Source organism: Xyrauchen texanus, chromosome 26 (genome assembly GCF_025860055.1).
Source record: "Xyrauchen texanus isolate HMW12.3.18 chromosome 26, RBS_HiC_50CHRs, whole genome shotgun sequence".
In the NCBI taxonomy this organism is placed as follows: Eukaryota; Metazoa; Chordata; class Actinopteri; order Cypriniformes; family Catostomidae; genus Xyrauchen; species Xyrauchen texanus.
Window position 1 is genome coordinate 33,245,974 of NC_068301.1, and position 24,835 is coordinate 33,270,808.

Consider the following 24,835-nt stretch of genomic DNA (forward strand, 5'->3'; position numbering starts at 1 on the left):
TTATCAAAATTAATCATATTTCAAGTGTAGGAGCAATTCACCAATGTTGATCAATAATGTTAACCTTCCTATTGTGTTAAATCATAATTAATAGGTAACTTATAGTTAAAGGTAAATCATAATTTGAAATACCACTTTGTTATTTGTACAGGAACCAAACTTTGTGACTTTGTCAAGACTAACAAAATTAACATGAAAAAAATTCAGATTTTTAGAAGAAATTATTTAAGAGATATAACCATTTTTATAATAATGTATTAAAAAAGTAATTGTGGCTTACACGTGATATTATGTAGATATTTTTACACATTTATGAACTAGATTTTTCCTAAAAAAACATGACTTACATTTAGTCTCTTTCCCATACACTCAGGACTGAATCTTGTTTACAGACATGCACACAAATACACGTACAGTCTCATGCACACTCACACACAGAACTGGCAAAACAGATATAATAAACATAACAAATAAACTATATCAAAGGAAAAAGTGCCTAAAGAGAGGTGTGGCCAGATGAACATTTCAAGCATACATGCATCTGAATTAGGGTTGAGGGAAGATAAGTCCATATTTTACTCTGCCACCCTCTACTGATCTGATAATGAACCAGCTATAGCAGCATAATCACACATTAACATTCAGCAATTTATGCAATAAAAAGAAACATTGCATACAAGTACAGATGTTGTGAAGTTGTGTTGTATAGTTGTTTTGATGTTGTTTGGTTGAAAAAATATATTTAGTTGCGTAGATTTGACTATTGAGTTGTTTTTCAGCAGTAATTAATAATTAATCAATATGAGAATTACATGAAATACTGAGCGTAAAATACAGAGAAGTTGTCGCCTTTTCAGTGAGCCGAGTAGCTGAATTTCTGATGAGTAACACAAAGGTGGTGAGGTGAGTTTGTATTTTTAATTTATTATTTTTTAATTGATAAAACGTAATAACGTTGCCACTTTCTTGCATGGTGAAAATTTCAGCACATTGACCGTGCTCTGCAAATGTGACTGCACCAATTCTGTAAAACATTGGAGAAACCTGGATATTATTTTGCTACAAAGCTTGTGTAACATTTTTCTTGTTTAGAAAAATATATATTTTTGAACAGATAAGTTGTAAGCTCATTCTGTGTAAATAAGGAAACTGGCAAACTTGTTATTATTCAAGGTGAGATATAAACTCCAACGAGAAGCCTCAGGCCCCAAAAGGGTCAGAAACAGAACTGAGTGACAGGGCTGGAAAGCATGAGAGCGAGAGTGTAAAAAAGTACTTTGAAAGAGTACACACTCTGCGTACAGATTAATCACATAACATAAACACATGAAAGGTGATGAAACTAATGATTTTAAAGATTGTTATTGACCTAGAAGCTGGTTGGTTTGGTTAATGGCCTGGCAGTATTGAATTAAAGTCCTATGGAAATGTTGTATATATATATACAAGGCCATATATACATACCGAATTACAAGTAGAAGTACAAGTAGAATGGGAGTACGATACACAGGCATTCACGCGTAAATCTCGCGATACTTGACGTCAGGACTTCAGCGCTCCATTTTCCCAGCTCGCGCAACTCTTAGCACCATTTTGTGATGGATGGGACGATAGTGGTGGAGAGCCGTGGATTTAAGTAGATTTGGGATCATTCGGAGGGGATTTTGTTTTGTTTTAGTACTTCAGAAAATATATAGAAGAGGGGGGATAGTTGTAACATTTTCAGAGCGTCAGATAGAAAAGTTTTGAGTTGGTAATAGCTTCACAGAAAAAAGATCTGCCCTGACTCAGTCATTCAGAGAAAATACAGGTAAGAATTACTCATATTTGATGATTTTTACATTAATGTGATGCTACAGTTGTTAAATAGTGGCTTTGGAAAAAAGTCATATGTAAACTGGAAGTATATATTTTCTTGTAAATTGCTGTGAAATAAAAGCTTTCCGACTTATTAAAAGTGGTGAAGAGTTATACGCCTTGTCGTCGTTTAATGTCGGGTTTCTTGTTGCTTAAACATATTTGTTAAATTAAAACCTGACAAACATGCTTTTTATAGCAAATACAGTGTCAGCCAGGTTCAGAAATGAATGGGGGCTTGGGACAAAAATGCCACTGAAATTCAAAATGTAGGGGCAAAAACAAAACAAAAAAAACCCCTGTAATGAATTACCATTTTTACTTTTATATATTTACTAGTACTTTATTCTAGGTCTAAAACATATCACAAAATAGAAAGAAAACAGTTGGTGCTTATTTAAATTCATGGGTGACAGCCTAACTCAATTTATTAGATATGTATTTTGATAACTTGAATAAATTGATATATATCTCCCCAATTTGGAATGCCCAATTCCCAATGAACTCCAGTCCTCATGGTAGAGGAAGATTCTCAGTTGCCTCCGTGTCTGAGACAATCAATCCGCATATCTTATCTAGTGGCTTTTTGAGCGCGTTACTGCGGAGACATAGTGCGTGTGGAGGCTTCACGCTATTCTCCGCCATATCCACGCACAACTCACCACGCACCCCACCAAGAGCGAGAACAACACATTATAGCGACCACCAGGAGGTTACCCCATGTGACTACCTTCCCTAGCAACCAGGCCAATTTGGTTGCTTGGGAGACCTGGCTGGAGTCACTCAGCATGCCCTGGATTCAAGCTTGCTACTCCAGGTGTGGTTTACTTGCTGAGCTACCCAGGCCCCCCAAATTTATAGTTTTTAAATTAACAGAAGACCGTTTTTTTTTTTTTTTTAACAAAAAAAATAATGCTTAAAAAAAAGCCCCAAAAACCTGATCCTGGGGGAGATAAATGCCCTATAATAAAAAAAAAGCACATGTCTGACCCTGATGTAGGTGTCAACATGGTTGTGTTTCAACACCTAGTGAGATCCTACCCAAAAAAGCTGTCTAGCTTGCTAGCTTTTGAAACACAGTCATTGTGGTGTTTGAATTTTAGTGATGTCATATCTTCTGAGGCATCCATAATGGCATAAGCCCATGCTCTATCTATTGTCCGTTTCCATTTTCTCCTTTTTTATTATCTTGACAGGAGAGATCCCGACAAGTCTGAAGAAACATGAGTGCCCCTTCTTCTCAAAAAGTCGTGCTAAAAAGCACCACCAAGGTGTCCCTGAATGAGCGGTGAGGCGCTACGCATCCTGACAGCATTATCTCAAGGCCATGGGGGGAGAAATCATTCAGAGATAACTAAGGCGGCAAGCCTCAAGACACGTGTTCTATGAAGGTCAATGAGGGGGAGACACCAGGCATGACATGGACGCTAGAATGCCCACGTGGTGTGCTTCGCTTACCCAACATGGCGGCGGTTACTTGATCTTATGCTGAGTCTACATGAAAGATCAACTAGTATAAGAACCGTGTATGCCAAGTTTTGGCAAGTTGTGGCAGACATCTTGTGTAAGCAGTGCACACCCAAATGGTGAGAGGGTAATGATGGTGAGGTAAGCTGACTGCACTTGAATTTGCTGCAGAAGAGCCTCCTCAGTCATGGGAATGAGTTGCCATACAGGATGGTGTGTGTATACCAACAATGCCATCCATATTTCTTGCCCTCTCTCACACAAACACTCTCTCTCTTAGAAGACCTTTTTCCTGTTCCTCTTCTGCATTTCTGAATTGCTCTCTGACTGTCTATGGAATAAGGTGCCCAGTCTGAACCTAGACGTGACCTGTCCCCTTACCCCCTTCCCTTGTCAGAAGCAACACACCAGGTCACGGTCTTGGTTGTAAGTGGCTGGGTAGCCGGACACCCTCAAGTCCATGGCCAACTCACCATGTGTTGTCTCAGGCTGATGACATCACATCTGGTTGATGGTGGCCTGTAAGTGGCAATCACTCTGAAAGAAGTCTTCCAATCCCTTCAGTCTTGGTCATATTCTTTCTTCTGAATTCTTCACTCTGTCTTTCTCCTCACTCTATTCTTGAACCCACATTAAAGGCCTCGATTCAGTTAAAACAAAACTGCTGATGTTCTGGGGTGTCTCCAGACAGAGAGAGAGTATATAAAAGAATGTGAGTTCTAAAAAAGGGCTTTCACTGAATTGCTACAGGTTCTGCTGTAGCTGCGTCCATGCTGTGTGAAATGATTTGATTTGGAACCCTCCTTTCCTCGTATCCCCTTTCCTTCTGTCTCCCTCTCTCTCGCTCTCTCTTTCTTTCTTCTCTCCTCCTCCTGTTCTGTCCCAAAAGCTTCACAAATATGCTGAAGAACAAGCAGCCGACTGTGACTAGCATCCGGGCTAGCATGCAGCAGCAGCACATGGCCAGCGCACGGAACCGCCGCCTCGCTCAACAGATGGAGAACAGGCCCTCTGTGCAGGCTGCCCTGCAACACAAACAGGTAAGATAGAGAAGGAAGTGCACAGAGGTGATACCTCATTCAGGTGAGGTATATGGTTAAATAGCACAACAACTGTGGTCTACATCACAATAGATAATGAGATGTGCGGTATTTCAACCCAAAATGAAAAATGTAATGTATAATTTGCAGAATATCCAAACAGCAAGTAAATGGGTGTATAGCCTATATTATAAAATATGCAATGATGGGTTTTGGACCGTAGATTTAAACATTTGTGCCAGTTGGGAGTTTGATATGACTCAAGAATCTGGTCCTTAAAGTGTTTGGTAATGTAATATTGGATATTGTAACTATGACAATGTGTTTACCTGCTTTGTGCTTCCCTGGAACCAAGTGAGAAAGGAACGTTGTATTGGGCACTGTCAGGAAGGGGGTCCACTAATAACACTAGCACTTTTGGTGGGCACCCGTGTTCGAATGGCATCAAATTCGGTTAGTTTAGATGATGTGATGTTTTCTGAACTCTGGTGTGCACCCGCAAACCACACCCGAGTCCACTTGAAAAGGTGGTCTGGGGTACGGTAATGTGAATTCTAGAATGATTTGCTGCTAATATGAATGCAATCATACCAAATCGTGGAAGTGAACCACTTGTGGTGACGTGTAATGCCGTCTCGAAACTCGTATGACTTTCTTCTGCGAAACACAAAGATTTTTTGAAGGATGTTTTTTTAAGTGGATTTTGTCCATTCAATGTAAATCAATGGGGTAAAAACCTTTCAAGCTCCTTGAAGGCAGAATAAAGGTAATCTATATGACTAGTGGTTTAACCCAGTGGTTCTCAACCTTTTTGACTCCAAGGCCCCCCATGTAGAAAATATTCAAAGGCCCCACAAGTAGGCTATTATATTAGATATTTATATTATAAGATGTATCCATCCAATAAGATATTTCTTTAAAACTTGTGATCCCAGAAATGCCTAGAACTGTATATTCTTCATAAAAAACAAGTTGTTGAAGGGAGTTAAGTTTTTAGCATTTTCAGGAAGTTCAAATATAATTATTGTATAGAAATTATTATAATTTATAATTTTAAATAATAAGAGATCTTGAGGCCCCCATAGAAGTGTACTGAGGCCCACTAGTGGGTCCAGACCACCTGGTTGAGAATCACTGGCTCCTAAATTGATATTGGTTCTTATTCTGTATAAATCTTCACATCTGCATTCTCATTTGTGCATTCAAGAGACAAGCTCGCTCACATACTTTCTCGTGCTTGAGGCATGCATAGAGCGCTGTACACAAACCACATACAGTGTTGCCAGGTTTGCGGTTTTCACCCCCAGATGGGCTAATGTGAAAATGTAGACACGAGTTGAAATGACAGTTGCAGGTTGAGTTTTTTTTTTGTGGATATTAATTAAAAAAATAATTTAGATTAAAATGATATAATCATGAAAAATGTAAATTACAGCATTCCATTTAGACACGCAAGGGTTGACATTGGTGACGCCAGACACCATTTGTTTTTGCGACTGATCGTGTCACAAATTTTGAATATTTAGAAGTGCAAATTGACATTGTTTCATTTTGTGTGCACTGTTCAGCTCTGCAGTTTACTGAAACGAAACATTTTCAGCTAATATTTAATTGGCTACACTTGATATATCTTTAATAAAGGATTGTGCCTGTAAGCTGATAAATATATCATCCATCTCTAGAGCCTGAAGCAGCGACTTGGGAAAAGCAACATCCAGGCCAGATTGGGTCGGCCCATTGGCTCGTTGATGCGTGGTGGTGCCGGAGGGCGGGGTTTTGTCGGAGGAATGCGTGGAGCTGGACGCGGATTCCGGGGAAGGGCAAGAGGCGGAGCTATGAGAGGAGGACTTTCTCTTAGAGGTGACTTAATATTCTTTTTACAACACTACTGCTTTTGTTGCTTGTTAATGGGTCTTCAAGCATCAGTATTACTATAGCTTATACTATTACTTGTATTCTGAACCATCCCCTAAGTTTAGACTTTGGTTTGTAACTTGTCCCACACTGTTTGTGCCAAGGACATAAATATACCCCAAAACATGCATTGGGCAAAAAAATTAATTCCCAATGACTTGCATCAAAGTAGTCACCTGAAACAGATGCAGTGTGAAAATGAAAACAAACAAGAAAATTGCATGACGTGGTTTTGGAAAATGTCTCTGTGAATGATTATTCAGATGTAGGTAAATTTGCACAAGCTAGCTAATATTCTGCACGCAGGTGTGCATCTTGTATACTGTCTGAAAAACAAAGTAGTAGGTGGAGCTTCAGGTCACACCTAATGATGATGTGGACCAATGGCAGTAAGAAAGTGTTTAGCAGCCGGTTAGAAGTTTTCCTAAAAGTTTGCCCAGACGAGCTGTTACAAACCACCGAAATGAATGCAAAAACACCTTTCTTTTTGGCCATATTTTGTTCTAAATTACGTCATGCCTATATCTGGGCCTTAACTTTCACATTATTCCAAACCTATAGACAGGTTTGTAACAATATGAGAGTGAGTAAATTAGGATGCTTTTTTTTAATTATTTTTTGTGAACTATGCTTTAAAATTCATTAGCATGTGTTTAAAGGAATCTCAGCTTCAGGTGGAGTTGTCAATCATTACAGTACAACTGATGCTTTACAGTGTTATTCTCCTTCAGTTTAGCACCTTCTAACATTTTACAAAATCAGCAGTGTATGGCATTAGAGTGAGACATTTGGTAGCCATGTGGTGTGCTACCAGACTTTCAATTGCTGCACCTGTTTTTTAGCCTCTGGGTGGCAAAGGAAAACGACAGCTGAGCTCTCACTGTTTCCCCAAAAGGGCTGAAATGAATAGGGGATGATATTTTTAGAGCTGAAGTTATATTGAGCATTGAAGCATGTACTTGTTTTTTTTTTTTTAATCCGGGTGGACGCATTACAGAGGCTCCACCCTTCACACCAGCATTTATGCTGTTATAATTTTTCTTAATCGCAATTAACACATTTAGCATTAACACGTTAAACTTTAATTAATCGAATGCGTTAACACGTTAATTCTGACAGATCTATTAAAAACTTAATGATAAACACTATATAAGATGAAGGTTTAAATCTTTTATTATTCACTTTTATGCTGTACATTTTAAGTTGTGAAATTATTATTAATCTTAATAGGTGCACTGATCAGAAAATTTGAGGCTGATTCCGATCTAAGGTCGGCCGATACTGATTTTTTTCATTTGTGCCCTTTACTACACTTTTGTTTACACAGTAAAATGATGGTAACACTTAACAAAAAGGTTCCATTTGTTAACATTATTTAACAAAATTACTGTTAACATGAACTAAAGATCTTGCTGTTCTCAAAAGTTGTATTAGTTAAAGCATAATGAACTAACAATGAACAATTGTATTTTATGAACTATCATTATGAGTAATAAATGCTGTAATAAAATTGTTCATGATACCTAATGCATTAACTAATAAAACCTTTTAATTGTTCCCAAAATTACATTATTTGTGAATTGCTAACATTTATTTGTATTGAAAAGAGTTATGTATAGTTCTGTTGTCAATATCAAAAGGTCGTTGTTACATACTGGTAACCAAAAACCAAAAAAATAAGAAAAATGTATCCATATCCTAAATTTGCTTCAGTGAGAAATCATACATATCTACAATTTGTTTACTGTCTTTGGCGTTTTGCTGTAAAACAAATCAATAGTTATTAAGCAAATGTAAAAGTTACATAATTCTTACACATTTATAAAAACAAAACGGCATATTCATGTGAATTACAGCATGTCTGAAATGTTACATTTGTGAATACCTTCGAATTGCCTACAATTCACCCTCCAAAGGCCACTCTGTTAAGTTGAGCATGTGCTCATTCATTAGAGTAGCATTGTATGTGTGATTCCTGTGTGCTGCAAAAAAGATTGGCCCTAAATCTAGGCACGATCAACCGATCATGAATTTAAGACTAATATCGTCCAATTTCAATTGGTGCTCCCCTACCTTAATAGTTATCACTCTCTGACTGCCCCCTTTTCTTTTGTTACATTTGAAGCATTGAACACAACCAACCTGCTCTGAGATGAATCAAAGTGTTTGATTTGACACAAAAACACATTTGAGAATCAAAAGGAGAGACTAAGATGTAAAACTGTATTATTGAAAGAGATACTCCTCCCTGTAAAACATTGCAAATAATTTAATCAAACTGGTCAGGGATTTTCTTTTGTCCCCCATCAGAAAACCCTACTGCTGCCCTATGCGCTATTGCGAACTAATTCCATTGTAAGTGCATTCTTGTTTATATAATTTTTTATTCTTTTAGTCTGGTATGAGTCAATGTTCTGTTCTGATTGATGGCATGCTACAGAGGTTTTTGATCGAGCTTAACTTGGTTTGAACCTGGCATTTTATTTCAATAGGAAGTAGACCGCAGTGTTTCCCCTAGGATTTTTTTCATCAGCGGTGCTGTTATGTGCGCATCCACAAGGCCGCACACCTGGACCCGTATTAACGTGTGTTAGTCAAAGAATAGTTTAAATCTACTCATGCCTGGGCCACATCAGGGTTTATTTGTTCCCTCAAAGGGCCCTTTGAAAATGTGGCACCAGCACCTGCTTTGGTAGCACCCATGCAAATAATATAACATGTAATGTACATTGAAATGACAGTATAGCATTGATTTTGAGGTTGGTATGCAGATATAAATTATTCAATTAATAACAGTGACATCTGTGGAAAATATTAACACCTAATTTTTTAAGGCTTATGTGACTAAGTTGGGTCTTCTTGACTGATTCCATTCATCAGGCTCCTACTAATTAAACTTGTCATCTCTTGGAATTTATGAAGGCAAATAAAACAACTTACATTTTCCTACAGTCAGAGAGCATTACAAGAGAACAGATTTTACACAGTTGGAAAACTGATAGCTTGGTCCATTTTTATGAAAATGGACTATATTGTAACCATTGGTAAAACCATGCATGGCTCCTCAGTAGGGTTGCAAAATTCTGGGAATTTACAAAGTTGGAAACTTTTCATGGGAATTAACAGGAATTAATTGGAATAGACTGGAAATTTGCAAAATTGCAGGTTAGCCTATATCAAGGAACTTAAAAACATCTTGCTGCATAATCTTTGTGAAAACAACCAGATTTAATGCTAATTCAGTTGAATTTCTACCCTGCACATTCCTCAATCACATGCATGCAGCACGCTAATTACTACAGCAGGACTATTGAAACCACACTACTGCATTTGAACACAAGGTCTACATCCAGTCAAGTAAGTTTTAATGATATTACTAGGGTACAGTAGCAAGCTAGCCAGTAAATCAGATATGCTAAATGTAAGCTAGCCAACATAATTTCATTGACAATTTAAGAGGCTAGCTATCATGGTGACAGCTAACTCAACTGTGAAGCTGTTTCTTCTGCTTGCTAGTGTTCTGTTGTCTTACAAGAACGTAGGTTATAGTTTGATTTAGCATGCTTATTGAGGAGTGTTCATCTATTCATCTAGCCTATTTCTATTCATTCATCCAGCATCAATAGTAAAATATTTTTACCATTCCAGAATATTCCAATTGTTTAGCTAACTATTTATATATCTGTGCTTGGCATTGCATTAGTGTTTTTTACAAGCTTTGTTCTAATCTTATTCTACAGAACAATGACACATGCTCCATTTGATGTGTGGATAAATTTCACCTCAGCCAATATAGAAGGAAAGTCTGTGTACATTTGCAAATAATGTGCAAAGATCTATGTTAATAATGCCACAAAGATGCAGCAGCATATAAGGTTTTTTCCAATATTTCCGTAATTCCCCAGCTTAACTTCCCATGTAAAGTTTCCGGAAATGTACTGGAACTTTTCCACCCGTTTGCGACCCTACTCTTCACTACCATGAATTGTAACTATGGCTTCTATATAAAGAACTATGGCATTTTTGTAATGATAAAACAGCCATCTAAGTACATTTATAAAGTTTTTCTGCCTCAACTATCATAGGTAGTACAGTAAGTTTAACTACAGTAAATCCATGGTACATTTTTGTAAGTGTTGTGAATTGAACAGCCTTCTAATTTGTTTTCTCCTGTTTTCTTTGTCGGTGCCGTGATTTGAGAATAGAAAATTCTTCTTATTTATTTAGTGCCATTTAGAATGTGGGGGCTGTTTGTTTTAAACTAGTTACATCACCGAGACAAGAGTTTTGCAGCATACAATTCTGTACCACATTCAAATGTTGCTGCAAATCTCACTGGTTCACATGTGCATTTAAAATACTCTGTTTGGTTAATACCAGTCCGTGAATTCCCACACCTGCTCTGCTTTCGTGCTGCTATGCTATGAATAAGCGGTGTTGATAATTGACCCATGTAGCGCTGTTTCATTCTGCTTTTGAAGAGAGCAAAATGTGCTCCAAAATATACAGATGACAGGAGAAGGCTCATTTATATTCATGAGGAAAGCGCAAACTGATTGTTCCATGAAACGTTGCGATTCCCTGCCATCCTACGTTTCAGAAATGAGCTTTCATCCACTTGAAATGAAGCGAGTTTAACACGTGTTATGCGGTGACATCGCTGTTAGTATGTGCGTGCATTTGTGTGTGGTTGAGTCTTTCGCATTGTACAAAGCGCACAGCTGACTAGGGCTGGCAAGGGTTATGTTGCATTAAGAATATTAAATTATCCATGTAAAATCCCAACAGCTGCGCTCATAATTCAGCAGTGGTGCAGCGGCGCTGCAAAATGCATATGGGGAAACACTGGACCGCACTAAACTACATCATTCATCAGATGTTTGTGAAAACAAGTATTTATTTGTTTGTTAGGTGCTGGTCAGATGCGGGGTAGGGGTGGTCCTGGGCGTGTAGGACTCCGTCGAGGTATGCGTCAGCCTGGAGGAGGCCCAGGACGAGGAGCTATGATTGGCCGGGGAGCAGCACGCGCAGCACTTGGAGGAAGAGGTAGAGGTAAAAAAATTCACTTTATAAAAATAAGATTGGCACCAAAATTTCATTTGGAGTAAATACTGACCTTCACATAGGAAACACTTCTGCAAATGGGCCAAAATATTTTATTTGCAGAGGAAATATTCAAACTTTAAAAATCTTGTTAGTTCAACAGTTTTCCTGGACTTAGAATATCACGGTCTAACTGCTGCCAAATTTACTTGCTAACAGTGTGTTTAAAATAATGGTCTTTGTTGTATAATACCCATGCACATTATTTGTGCAGTTAGACTGGTTTCATTTTGATATGTTGTATTGACATTGTTGGCCAAGTGACTCAAGCAGTACATATGGCACTGTCTATTGTAAAACAAATTAAATTTATTTTCAGGTGTCTGCTGTAGAAATGTGTTGACAGCTGTGGTAGGGCTGTCAACTAAAAATGTTTAATATTTGTTTAATGATTAAACTTAAGAAAACAATTGCAGATTCGAATGCTACAACTGTGCAGTTTGAATTTTGGTTGTCTGCCTAGCGCTGACTTCAGATCAATTGCATTCTTGCGCTGAAAAAGGCTTGACACAGCACAACAAATACGGTTTAACAGAAAGCAGATGTCTCAAGATGGTTTTTAAAGTTATTTTTATTAGACACCACATATAAAAAACCACTCCTGCAAGAGATGCTGAATAAACGAAAACTAAGCGGAACTAACACGTTCGTCTAATGCGTTTACATTGAAAAACAAGTGGATTGTTGCAAAAGTGTTTGGTGTGAACAGCCCCTTACAATTGGTGGAGATCTTTGGCCATTCGCGTTTTGCTCTTTTACAAGTGTTTCTCAGGAAAAGCAATGAGAATTTTATTTTTTTTTTTTATCATTTGAACAGCCCCTGTCTGGGCTCATAGTCTGAGCCACTTCACCACCGAGTTCAGCTGAATACCACTACTGTCTTGAATATTACTACCCTACATTCAACTGTACTGAATAAAAAACAATGTGGTATTTGCTGTTATTATGAAGTTCGAGTCTGGAGTAGTAGGAATCAGTGCAAGTGTAACACCATGTGAACTGTCTATTGAAGCGCCTTACCCACTCATTTTACTTTTGACTTAACATTTGAAAATATGTACCGACTAAAACCTATTTATTTTATGCTCAATAGTTGAAAATGAAGGCTGTTTTTTAACAGTCAGGAATGTTCTTTGCAATAATATAAAGGTGCTGTATGGTTTATGTATTATTATTATATATTCTGAAACTATTTAAGGGAAAGTTTTCTTAAAATTTTGTGAACTTGCTTGTGTAATCCAATGTTATATCTTAGATGTCCAGAACAAAATATGCAGGCCAGCAGGAAAAGCATTCTAAACAAATCATTGTAAGTATATGTTAACAACTATTGATTGATACATCATCAAAAAGAGGTGGATCTATCCACTGCAACTTACATTTTAGATCTGTAAATTGTGATGGATGATGATACAGGGGAAAAAAAAATTCTAGTACTTGATGCCACCTAGTGGAGTAAAATAAGACTTTTTGGAGGGAGATGGAGTGAACTGAACCAGAATTCCATGCTTTTTTTTTTTTTTTAACTATATATTATGAGTACTTTTACGGGGTTCTAAAAATAAATGTACCAATTTTTGATAGTCCACAGTATGTGTAAATGGTGATCTTTTACATATGAGCAGAGGTGGGACCAAGTCATTGTTTGCCAAGTCACAAGTAAGTCAAGTCATTGCATTAAAATCTCGAGTCAAGTCCCAAGTCAAGGCAGGCAAGTCCAAGTCAATTTACAAGTCCTCAACTTTTAGCTTCAAGTCTTAAACAAGTCATTAGTGCGCTTTGCGCAAATTAGTATCAGAGTATTAATTACTATGGTAAATTTATACAAATTTTATCTAGAAGTTTCTAATTTATAATCAAATTTTATCTTTTTTTTATTTATCGATATCTACCTGTAAAGACCAAAGAGGGTAATAAAGATGATACATGGATCTTATCTTTGGACACACCAAACTTTTACTCTAAACACGCAGTGAAAGGACGCTGAACGTGCTGAACTGGTGAATGAAATCTGAAATATTACCAGGCAGTGGCTAATTGCAGACATTTAAGTTGCATATATGAGTTATATACTGTAAAGGGCTGCGAACAGAGTAGATGATCGGTTTTGTGATTTTTAGAACTATAACCAATATAATTAAATAAATATAGCTAAACGCATGACAGAGGACCAGCGTGTCCGCAAAAGAATGAGTGTGTTTACATGCACGTTCTAACCAGTTATGCTCAAAAAGCATCAACATGCGTGTGTGGTCACAATAAATGGCGTTCCTTTATCGAGGTCATACAACAGCATAATAAAACACCGGGTAGATTTTGTCCATTACACCAATTGCTATAACACGTTAAACGCTACTGACCGCAGTAAAAAATTGTTTGCGACTCAATATGCAGACTTTGTTAGCCTGTAAATCTGCCATGTGCTGCCATAGACATGTATGTTATTGAACCATAGCTGACGTAAATTAGTTAACAACTTGCCTCTGTCTGTGGATTTTCAGATGCCTCACAAAATTGGACGTTGTCGACAAGGTGTCTAATTTTGGAACCACAGGTTCTACATGTTGCAATCCTTTTGTTGCCTTTAACTCTGTATTCAATATATCCCAATTATATCACCTTTGGAATCATTTTTGCTGTGTCCTTGTCCTTAAATGCACGCCGCGGTCTTCAAACTTGGTCCAGCTTTCGTGGAAGCTGATTGGTTGGTTGTCTGATTGGTTGAATAAGGAGTGTTGACATGCAGATTTGTAAATCAAATTAATCGTTTATTTGGGAAATTAATTGTTGATTTACTGCACGTTTTTAATTATACAACTCTTATCTTTGGTTTTAAAAAGTATAAGTATTTCCAAGTCAGACGGCTGAAGTCCAAGTCAAGTTGCAAGTCATTGCTGTCAAAGTCTAAGTCGAGTCGCAAGTCTTTTTTAATTCTATCGAGTCGAGTCACGAGTCATCAAATTAGTGACTCGAGTCCGAATCAAGTCCAAGTCACGCGACTCGAGTCCACACCTCTGCATATGAGTGTGAAAAAAAAATGCCCCAGAGTTGAAGAGATTAAAAGCTGAATTTACTAGGGCTGCTCCATTATGGCAAAAATCATAATCGTGATTTATTTTGGTCAATATTGAGATCACGATTATTTACTTATTGACTTTGGAAACATCATGTATTTATTGAACGTTTAAAAAAAAAGAAAAGTGTCTTTTTAACAGTGGAATTCCTTGAAATATAAACTGCACTGGGTAGGGGAGGAGGTATTGTAGAATAATCATTTTTTAGATGGTATAATAATCATTCTTAGATATCAAAATACTTATATGAGTTTCTAGGCCTTTGTGTGAGCCAGGAGAGAGCATATGAGGTTACTAAAAGTGTTGATGCTGCAGAGAACACAAAGAATGGTATACAACCTTGAAATACAGGATGTACTTCTTTAATCAGTTATTATATGAATGGTGTCTTGTATTTTTGCAGCTGGTGTTTTGCTGTTTCTGTTAATTAGTAGTATTCTGACATATATCTTTGGTGTATTTCCTTTATGCTGACACGTATCTCTAAAATATATGGTGTGTCTCATTAAAATACAGGATGCACTTCTTACGAAAACACTTTTAATAAGTTAGATATCTCTTATATGATATGTTTCTGGCATGGTGTTTTACCTTGATGAGTTAAATATCTTTGGCACCCAACGTGGGGCTGGCATTGAGGTCAAGGGGGCAGAGGTCGCTGGTGGGACGGCTTGCACGAATCGCACAGAAACACTGGCGCCAGAAACTGAGGTAAGCATCTTTGCTTAAGGTGTTTTTGTGTGATCTGTGGTAGCGAGTCCCGGTAAGTGGCTTCCCTAAGACTTTTGCCAGTCCGGACATAGAATAATTTGAACTAATTGGCTAAAATAGAGGCGAGTTCCAGATTTCAAAAATAGGGGGGTGGGATTGTTTAAAGAGAGTTTAAGAAAGTTTATTTGAAGAAGGTAGAAAAAGCCTGGGGGTGAGTCGAGCGGCAGCGTGAAAATTCCGGTTAGGTGCATTTATTCAAGGTTTTGCCAGAAGAGTGGCTGAAAATCCTGTACAGGTGAAAATCCTAACACGGGTGGAGAAGTGAAATTCGCGTAAAATTCCTCCAGGTGTTAGATTTAGTTATTTATTGAAGTGTTTGACGGAACCCGGACTGTGTAGAAAACGGGAAAATGTTGAACTATGTGCATGTTTGAGATAATGAATAATGTGCATGACTAACTATGTTGTTGGTGCATGTGTGCTTACGGTACTAAATGCGCTGTTTTTGTGTTTATTCAAATGCATGATTGCAGTGTTGATGTATTGTGTGCAGAGGCAGAATAATACAGAGAATCAGGTGCACAAAGGAAATGCTAAATGAGAGCAAAAGTGGAAATTGAATTGAAACAGTGAATTGAATAAAACAATTGTTGAAAAAGTATAAAGACGCAAAATGGCACCGGCTTCTCTGATATCTCCCTGCCTTGCTCTCACTCACTGGTCAGCTGAACGGACAGCTGGCCGGTCTCATGTTTGTTGGTGTTCAATAAACTACAATTTTGGCATCTGGAACTCAAGACTCCGAGAGTTTTCTTACAACTTAGAGAGATTCATCGTGATATTCCACGACAGAGGCTGTTGTCATATAGTTATATTATGGTATTTCTAAATGCAGTTATTACCTTTTATTAGAGAACTGCTTGGCATCAAATAAACCTCAATTAGCAATACAGACTGTTATGGTAAAGGAAAGATTAGAATTGTTTTAGAAATGGTTTTATTTCCAAGCAACCAATGTCATGTTTTACACAAAATCCTCAACAGTTGCTGTGCCAAGCTACTTTGCACTAAACTAATGGAAACGTAGATGCCTTACCGTTTTTTGCCTTTGCCGGTCTTTCTGTCTTCTTGACAGTTGCTTCAGACCTTTTTGTGCTTCTTTGGCAGCACAGCTACTGGATCTCCCCTTGTCTCCGCTGTTTAAGCATGATAAATATGTTCCATTGTGTTCTGTCACCATGACAAATTTCTTGTGTGTGTGAGCATACTTGGCAATAAAGCTCATTCTGATTCTTTTCGCTCTTCGCGTCGCCAAACATCAATGTTCGAAGCATAACCATGCATATCTACACAGGTGGCAGCCATTGAGCGTGAGGATTCTCTTCTTCGATGTTTAGTGAACCATCGCAGTTCATGTGATTTCCACATGGTGAAATGCATTGAAGGGGGTGTCCCGTACCATGTGTAATTAAAACACTTTTAATAGAAAACTATTTTGAGTACAGTCTTCATCTCATGTGTGTACACCATTCAGACCACTCTTCACAAAACACAATTAATTTGTTAATGTGTAAAACTTTTATATTGGCTCCAAACTACATTTACATTTATGCATTTGGCAGATGCTTTTATCCAAAGCGACTTACAGTGCACTTATTACAGGGACAATCCCCCCGGAGCAACCTGGAGTTAAGTGCTTTGCTCAAGGACACAATGGTGGTGGCTGTGGGGATTGAACCAGCAACCTTCTGATTACACGTTCAGTGCTTTAGCCCACTACGCCACCACCACTACTGAATGCACCTTTAAGTAATTATTCTAATAAATGGTCAGTAATAAAATAATAAAAAAAGGCAATGAATAGAAATAGATTCAAAATAATAGAACAAAAACTAATTAAGAAAATGAATTGCTTTTTTAACAGCTTTAAAAGTTTTAAACGGCAGTTTCAAGTATTAAAGTAAACTTTCAGAAAGAAATGCAACATAAAACTACTACTGGTCTTCACTGTATGAATATAATACATTAATACTTTTTAAAGCTAATAAAGTTACCCAGTCAAGAGCAGTGAGTGTTTTCTTGTTATTGTTGTTTGATTATAATGACGCACTAGACAGCAGCCTGTCTATTAGCTTACATTTATACTTGCAGGTTTGACATTTTAATACAAATCCGCTTTTTTCGCTGCTGTTTACATTTACTTTAGACATCACTCGCTGTGTTTACATGAATGCCTCACCAAGACTGGCATTTTGGCGGAATTACATTTCAAATTGACCTTTCAGGCGCACATTAATGTGAGGATTTTCTGAACACACGTGCATGTTCAGCGCACACACACATATACGCCTCCTGTCAATCAAACGGGTCACAGCTGTTACAAGATCACTAGTGAATTATTAAATTATGTGTTCTGGGTTACTTTAAACAACAGAATAAGAATATGAACTTTCTAGTGAGTGACACAGGCCTAGGCTATCATAAAAATAGCTGGTTATTTTTTCGTTATTGACGTTTTAATCAGTCTGCTTGTTTGGTCAGACAAGTAAAATTCTCTTTCAGTTTCCCCGTCTAAAATCCACAAGTGTTAATGTCGAGCCCTAATGAAATATTGTATTCAACATTCTCTGGTAATAATTTTTTCTTCTGCAGTATAGCTCCTAAAGTAAATGTATGTTGTTTTTAAAGGAGTTTTAGATATTATTTTAGAAAACATGCCAAAAAAGACTCCTCAAAGATGTATTTATTTCAGTGAATAATGGGCTAAAACTACTCTCTGTCCTTTGTTCACTTCTATCCATCTTTAACTCGCATCTTTTTCCATATTATTTGAACTTTAATAAAGGATGCTCAAGATTATCAAGACATCTCGATTATCTTGTTTCATATTCGTTGTAGGCCAAAATCATAATTTAAAAATAACATTTGATTAATCACCCAGCCCTACAACTTTCTAGTGCTGGTCTGCGTTTACATTTAAATATTCAAATTTGAATACAAAATGTTCTTCCTTTGTGCTTTGTTCATCTCTAAAATGACTGAAAATATATTTCTCTCTCTCCTAGGTCGTGGAGGTCTGAGAGGTCGTGGAGGGTTTGCTGGAAGGGGTCGGGGACGCGGTAGAGGCAGAGGAGCAGGTCGTCCAGTTGTCACACGTGAGCAGTTGGACAACCAGCTTGATGCTTACATGTCCAAGACAAAAGGCCATCTGGACGCTGAGCTGGATGCATATATGGCCCAGGCAGACCCTGAGAGTATGGAATAACAGCTGAGCTAATTAGGAGAACAGGATCCCTAAAGATCTGCAGATCATAGATTGATTGACAAGTTACACAGCCAGTACAGTGTACCCGGTTTTCTCTTGAACATTCAGACAACCCCTCAAGGCTTTTACACTTCAAATTCATATATCCATCACATGTATGTTTGCATCTGAAAAACCTTGATATCATACCAAAATAAAGCCTTGCTTGAATTTATGACAAAAATAGCCAGATTTAGATCAGTGGAAGTGAATAGACCATTGTAAACTATCATAATGTGTTAATGTTCTGATGAAGAGATTTGTACATTATATACAGTTTTTTGGCTCATATTTGTAACTACAAACCCAATATTTGCTGTTAATCTTTGGGAGAAAAAAAAGAGACTGAAATTGTTCCAACATCTATCTGAACTCAAAGAACCGTGAACTGTAACCCAAGGACAATTGATCAGATGGTGTTAAAATGTTTTATGTTGACAACTTGTTCTTGACTTCAATGTTCTATAAATGTCATGACCTTTAATTTTATTTGTATTATGTTTTAGAACTTTTATTGAGCAAATAAGGTGTTCACACCATGTAATTGGTGTTTGGGGGGGAGGGTCACATGAATGTCTTAATATAATATTTGAAAAAAGATTGTAATCACATCTTTTTTTATTAGTATTAAAATACAATTTTGGCCATAAGACCACATGTTTGCACTACAAGAAGTAGTATTTGAATTTGGAAAAGAACAACACCATATACATGACCTTCCAAAATCATGTTTACACTCCTGTCTAGTTCCATTAATTTGCTGCTATTTTTTTTTTTTTTTTGCACAAACATCCCTAACAGATAAATGTCATTTCGATGCTATCTCTGGTCGTATGGTGTGAATGTATGCTTAACTTGTTAAAGTCAGTGTTTCTGCTCATCACTCAAGGTTCACATACCTGTATCAACAGAGTTCTGTCTACAGTCTGCATTCTAACAAAGAGATTAATAATATTTGATAATGACTTTACGCCTTGGATATGCAATGCATTTAGCATATTCTTGGGGAAAACACACAAAATATCTACCTCTAATGCACAGTATGTCACTTTGGATTAAAGCATCTGCCAAGTGAATAAATGTAAATGAATCATCTCAAATGTTAACATTACAAGACACTTCACATGCAAAAGAATTGTTTGCAGCTAAAGGTGAACATAATTCAACCCTTCATTGGTGTCTTGCTTTGAAGGGATGTTTAAATTTTTTTAATTCTGGTATCATTTACACACCCTCATGCTGTCACCGATGTGTACGACTTATTTTCTTCTGCAGAATGCAAATGGAGACTTTTAGAAGAATATTCAGCTCTGTAGGTCCAGTGCAAGTGTGGTGACCAGGCCTTTGAATCTTCAAAAAGAACAAAGGCAGTATAAAAATAATCCATAAGATTTAAGTAACACTTGGATAAAATAGGTGTGGCGTGTAAAATTGAAGATTTATAGTAAGAAAAGGACTTACTGTTTCTATTTGATCACTTCTGGGGACATAGATTAAACCGCTGGAGTCGTATGGATTAAAACTCTTCGTTTGTGTTCTGCAGAAGAAAGAAAGTCACAAACATCTGGGATTGGATGAGTAAATTAGGAGAGAATTTTTTTTTTTGGGTGGACTATCTTTAAATGCTCTGTCCAATACTCCACCAGAGGGGTAAGAGACCTTTGTGAGGTTTTATTGGAAATCAGAGCATAGTGGTAATTGTGTTCTTCATGGGAGTATATAGTGTGTTTGAGCTGGAATAATTATTGTGGTGTGAGGTATGTTTGAATATGTGCTATTTAACAGATTTGATGATGAGCATATGGTCTATTAGCATATTCCTGTTTCTCAGCAGTAATCTTCTATTGTGGAAGATATGCTATTTATATAATCAGTGTAGTTTATTTGGTTAATTTTAAAGGTGCAGTCAGTAACTTTTGTCTTTGTGTCATCTTGGATTTACACTGATATATAGCGGCTTGGTATCATCATTTAAAAACAATAGTTTTCGGTTTCAGATGTCATTGTAGAAGTATTCACAGACAGTCATGTTTACTTTAATTAAAGTGTCAAGTAACAGGACAGTTACTGGGATTAAGTGAGTATTCAGCTGGTCATGTGATTCAAACATGGCAGCCCACATGCATGGACCCTCTCCATGTAGAATAAAACAACTATTATAAGGTTACTAAAATGAGTCTATGATTTCCTACATATATTGCAAAATTACAATTCATGCCTGTAGCAGTCAAACTTTTTTAAAGAGGAAAAAATTATTGAATGCACCTTTAATAAAAGTAAAGAGAGAGACAAAATACACAGGTGGATATACCTTATAATAACATATGACATCAACTACTACAAAATTAGGAATTACGAACATTTAAAGTTACAGAAAAAAATAAAATAATTATTGGTCAGAAGATAAATAGGCCATAATGCCTTTAAAATGTATTATTATTTGCATTATTGCTAGTTTAAAAGGCTGTTCACGTTCTTAAAAAGGCCTAATATCAAAATAAGAGAAGAATTTTAATAAAGAAAAAAATAGAAATGTGTTCTTATACATTTACAATTTTGTTGTATAGTTACAAGAAATAACAATAATACTATTTATAATATATTAAATATATCGAATATAATTCTAAAATAAATACAAAAGGTGTATATCAATGAAAAGGTTATTTACATTTTATAAAATAAGACAAGTAAAGGCTAATTTATTTTTAGTTCCCCTAAATTGATGTTTTTGTTCTGCTAAGGTGTTCGTTCGGTGACATTTCTCCTGCTCGCGCCACTGATTATATAGATCAGTGGCTCGCGCACATCTCTGAAATTCTGAACCGATGAGAACTCGGCTGGGCGAAGAACGATGATGATTGGTTAAAACTAATCGTGGGTGTGGTTTGGACGTGACGTTTTTTTATTTACAATCACGCCTGCTACAATCACGCCTGCTATTGGTTAAAACTAATCGTGGGTGTGGTTTGGACGTGACGTTTTTTTATTTACAATCACGCCAGCTACGGAATAGGTACTTAGGTTACTATCGTTAAAAATGTATAACTTTGAAGCCCGAAAAACGTGGAAACTCCCTATTATAAACATATCACAGCAAAGACAGCTAACAAGATGTCACATCCTTCAGAGAGTTGACAGCCTTCCGTGACGTCACCCTCAAAGCACTCATTGTAAAACGACGCCGCATCGTTCTCCAGGAGGAAAAAAGTAGTTTGCTATTAGGTTTGGAAAAGAAATTGCCAAAGCCAGAAGGGTAGAGGAGGATTCCATCATTAAACGTATTATTTTTATATATGGAAAACATAATTTGTCTCAGATAGATAAAGACATCTTAATTAAATTACAATTAGAATTGGATCAAACATTTGAGAATAAAGCTAAAGGAGCATTTGTGAGGTCAAGGCGTAAATGGTTGGAAGAAGGAGAAAAGAACTCAAAATATTTTTTCAATTTGGAAAAGAGAAATACTGAATTGTCCTCTTTAAAGTGACTTATTGATGCTAAAGTTTCAACAGATTTAAATGAGATCTCTCAATTTGTAACAAGCTTTTATATAAAATTATACACAAAAGATGAAGGCATTGGAGATGCAAAATCTTTCTTGGATAATATTAAAATAAATTCTACTATAATAGACGAAGACAAATAAAATTTGTGATAGGGAAATAACATTGGATGAAATTCATAAAAATATTGCCAAACTGAAGAATAATAAATCACCGGGTAATGACGGTTTAACTGCTGAATTTTATAAAACCTTTCAGGAAAATCTTTCTGTGTTCCTTTTACATGTTTTTCAGGAAATATTGGAAGCTGAGAAAATGTTGCCTACAATGATTCAAAGTTTAATAACTCTTATTCCAAAATCAGGTAAAGACCCACTTAATATTGAAAACTGGTGGCCCATATCTTTAATTAATAATGATGCAAAATTGTTATCGTCTATATTTGCAGAGAGGTTGAAATTTTGTGTGGATAAAATTATTGATGATTGCCAGTCAGGTTTTATGTGTGGCAGATATATTGGAAATAATAGTTGTCTAGTTTTGGACCTAATTGATTATAATTTCTTAATTCAGGATGGAAGTTATATATTATTTGTTGATTATTTTAAAGCCTTTGACTCTGTGGATCATGCATTCTTGATGGAGACTCTTGTTTTTTTTGGCTTTGGTAATAATTTTATCAGAGCGATTCGTACAATGTATAGCGATTGCAATACTTCTATTAAATTACCTTTTGGAACAACTCCCAGATTTAATATATCTAGAGGTGTAAAACAAGGAGATCCTGCAGCTCCTTTCTTATTTCTATTAATTATGCAAGTGTTGTGTCTTCATATTAAAAAATATCCATTTCAGAGTATTTGTTTATCTGACAAAGAAATAAAATGTTCACAGCTTGCAGATGACACAACCATATTTTTGAGAAGTGACAGAGATGCAGCACTTAGGTATTTAGATATATTTTCATCAGTGTCAGTAATATTAATAAATGTGAATTGTTCCCTTTGAAAGACATGCCTAATGATGTCATGGAATTGTGTGGCATACCAGTTAAAAACCAAGTTTCTTATTTGGGGATCAAAATATGTAAAAATCAAATGGAAAGGATTTATTTAAATGATCTTCCATTAATTGATAAAGTACAAAAGAAATGTAATGCTTGGCTAATAAGAGATTTATCTTTGACTGTTAGAATATTGCTATCAAAAGCTGAAGGGTTGTCAAGATTAGCTTATATAGCAATGGTTTTAGATGCTCCAAATTTTATTATTAAGCAAGTTAATAAGAAAATGTATAATTTTATTTGGAAGAATAGGCCACATTACTTAAATAGAGGTGTATTAGGTAATCTATTTCATCAAGGTGGTTTAAATGCAATTGACTTTGAAGTTTCTAATACTATTTTTAAAATTGAATGGATTCAGAATTGTATCGAATAAAATGTGATATTATATCCCAAATTTAGTTTTTAACAAAATTGGCGGTATTACGTTTCTCCTCAGTTGCAATATTGATATTAATAAAATCTCCATTAAACTATCTAACTTTCATAGACAAGCTCTGTTATCTTGGTTATCCTGGTGTACAAACACAATTTCTCTCCCCAAAAATGTTTGATTTGGAATAATAAAGATATTAAATATAAGAATAAAACACATTTTTTAAATATTGGTTTAGAAATGATATTTTATTGGTGACACATTTGCTTCGCCATGATGGTCACTTAATTTCATATGGAGAATTTCTAGATAGATTTAAACTTCCAATATCTGCAAAGGATTACGCAATTGTTTTTGATGCCATACCTTCTGAACTCCTTCAATTGTTGCGTGTTGCTGGTGTTGTTGATCTGAATGTAACTATTCACTTTAACTTAAAATTGGATGGTATAAGTATTGTTGATAAAAAAAATGCAACAATAACTTCCTTAGACAGATCTGTCGGTCTTTTAGGGTACCCCCAGCCAAAAGTTTCTGGAATTCACGCTTCCAGGACATTGAGTGGGAGCAGGCTTTTATGGTTTCCAGGACAGGGCCGGCCCGACCCAATAAACAAACTAAACATTTGTTTAGGGCCCCGTGATTGCTTCAGGGCCCCCCAACACCCCCAATTATTGTATTTTCTGCCCATCAATTACTCTAATCAACAAAACACACAACCGTATCAATGAAACGTAGTATGTTTCATTTCGTATATTTTTCTAAATTTCTTAAACCTAATTTTGGAACTAGGATGGAGGATTTTAAATGATGTGGGTGCCGAGAGGATAATGCACACAGCACTCTGCTGTTTCCGTTTGTCAACTGCCAGGAGCAGTAGCTAGGTAACAGACATCCAGCTATCATGAAGTGAACGTTCCCACCTTGATCAGAGAAATGCTGTTTTCCCGAATCAGACGATAGTGCATGCCAGAAGCATGGCCTCTTTTAATATTGTTTGCTACTTTTTGTGTGCTGGATTTATTCATCATTACAGTGGAAACAACTTAAAATACTCCATCATTTTTGGGTATACAGAGACGTTTAAGACATCATTAGAGACTATAAAGGGTCTACTTTTATTTGTGTACACTCACAATAACAACAAAACCTTGTGCTTTGTAAAATAAAGAAAATACAGCTCTGTCTCTGCAAGCATATTTCTGAAACACGTCAAAAAAAGGAACTGAAACTCTGCAAATACTTATCACATAAACATGAAACATATGTCTAAAGAAAGTTTAAAATGTCTACTTTTAAATAAAACAATTCAAATTTAAAACAATGTAAAATATGTAAATTTAAAATATTATCCTGCAATGTAATCTGTATGAAACAAAGCTATATTAGTTGACATGCTATTTTATATAAACATGTACAT

The 24,835-nt window shown here is 36.3% G+C and overlaps 1 protein-coding gene across 3 annotated transcripts; it reads left to right on the forward strand.

Moving 5' to 3' along the window:
* The first annotated feature begins 1,581 nt into the window (after positions 1-1,581).
* Positions 1,582-20,451, forward strand: LOC127620008 (chromatin target of PRMT1 protein-like). 3 transcript variants are annotated; one of them, XM_052093062.1, is made up of 6 exons: positions 1,582-1,810; positions 3,054-3,145; positions 4,214-4,364; positions 6,047-6,224; positions 11,190-11,324; positions 18,232-20,451. In XM_052093062.1, exons 2-6 carry the CDS (start codon positions 3,081-3,083, stop codon positions 18,429-18,431), a joined length of 729 nt encoding a protein of 242 aa, XP_051949022.1. In that variant the 5' UTR covers positions 1,582-1,810; positions 3,054-3,080; the 3' UTR covers positions 18,432-20,451. The 3 variants fall into 3 exon arrangements, with proteins under 3 accessions (XP_051949022.1, XP_051949023.1, XP_051949020.1); XM_052093063.1 differs by having other exon boundaries at positions 3,054-4,036; positions 11,190-11,330; positions 18,232-19,580; XM_052093060.1 differs by having other exon boundaries at positions 11,190-11,330; positions 18,232-19,578.
* The last annotated feature ends 4,384 nt before the right edge of the window (positions 20,452-24,835 follow it).

Coding starts and splice junctions, on each gene's coding strand:
- LOC127620008 (XM_052093060.1), top strand. CDS start 3,081: ATGAGTGCCCCTTCTTCTCAAAAAGTCGTGCTAAAAAGCACCACCAAG. Junction 6,225..11,189: donor AGGAGGACTTTCTCTTAGAG/GTGACTTAATAT, acceptor TTTGTTTGTTAG/GTGCTGGTCAGATGCGGGGT. Junction 11,331..18,231: donor ACTTGGAGGAAGAGGTAGAG/GTAAAAAAATTC, acceptor TCTCTCTCCTAG/GTCGTGGAGGTCTGAGAGGT.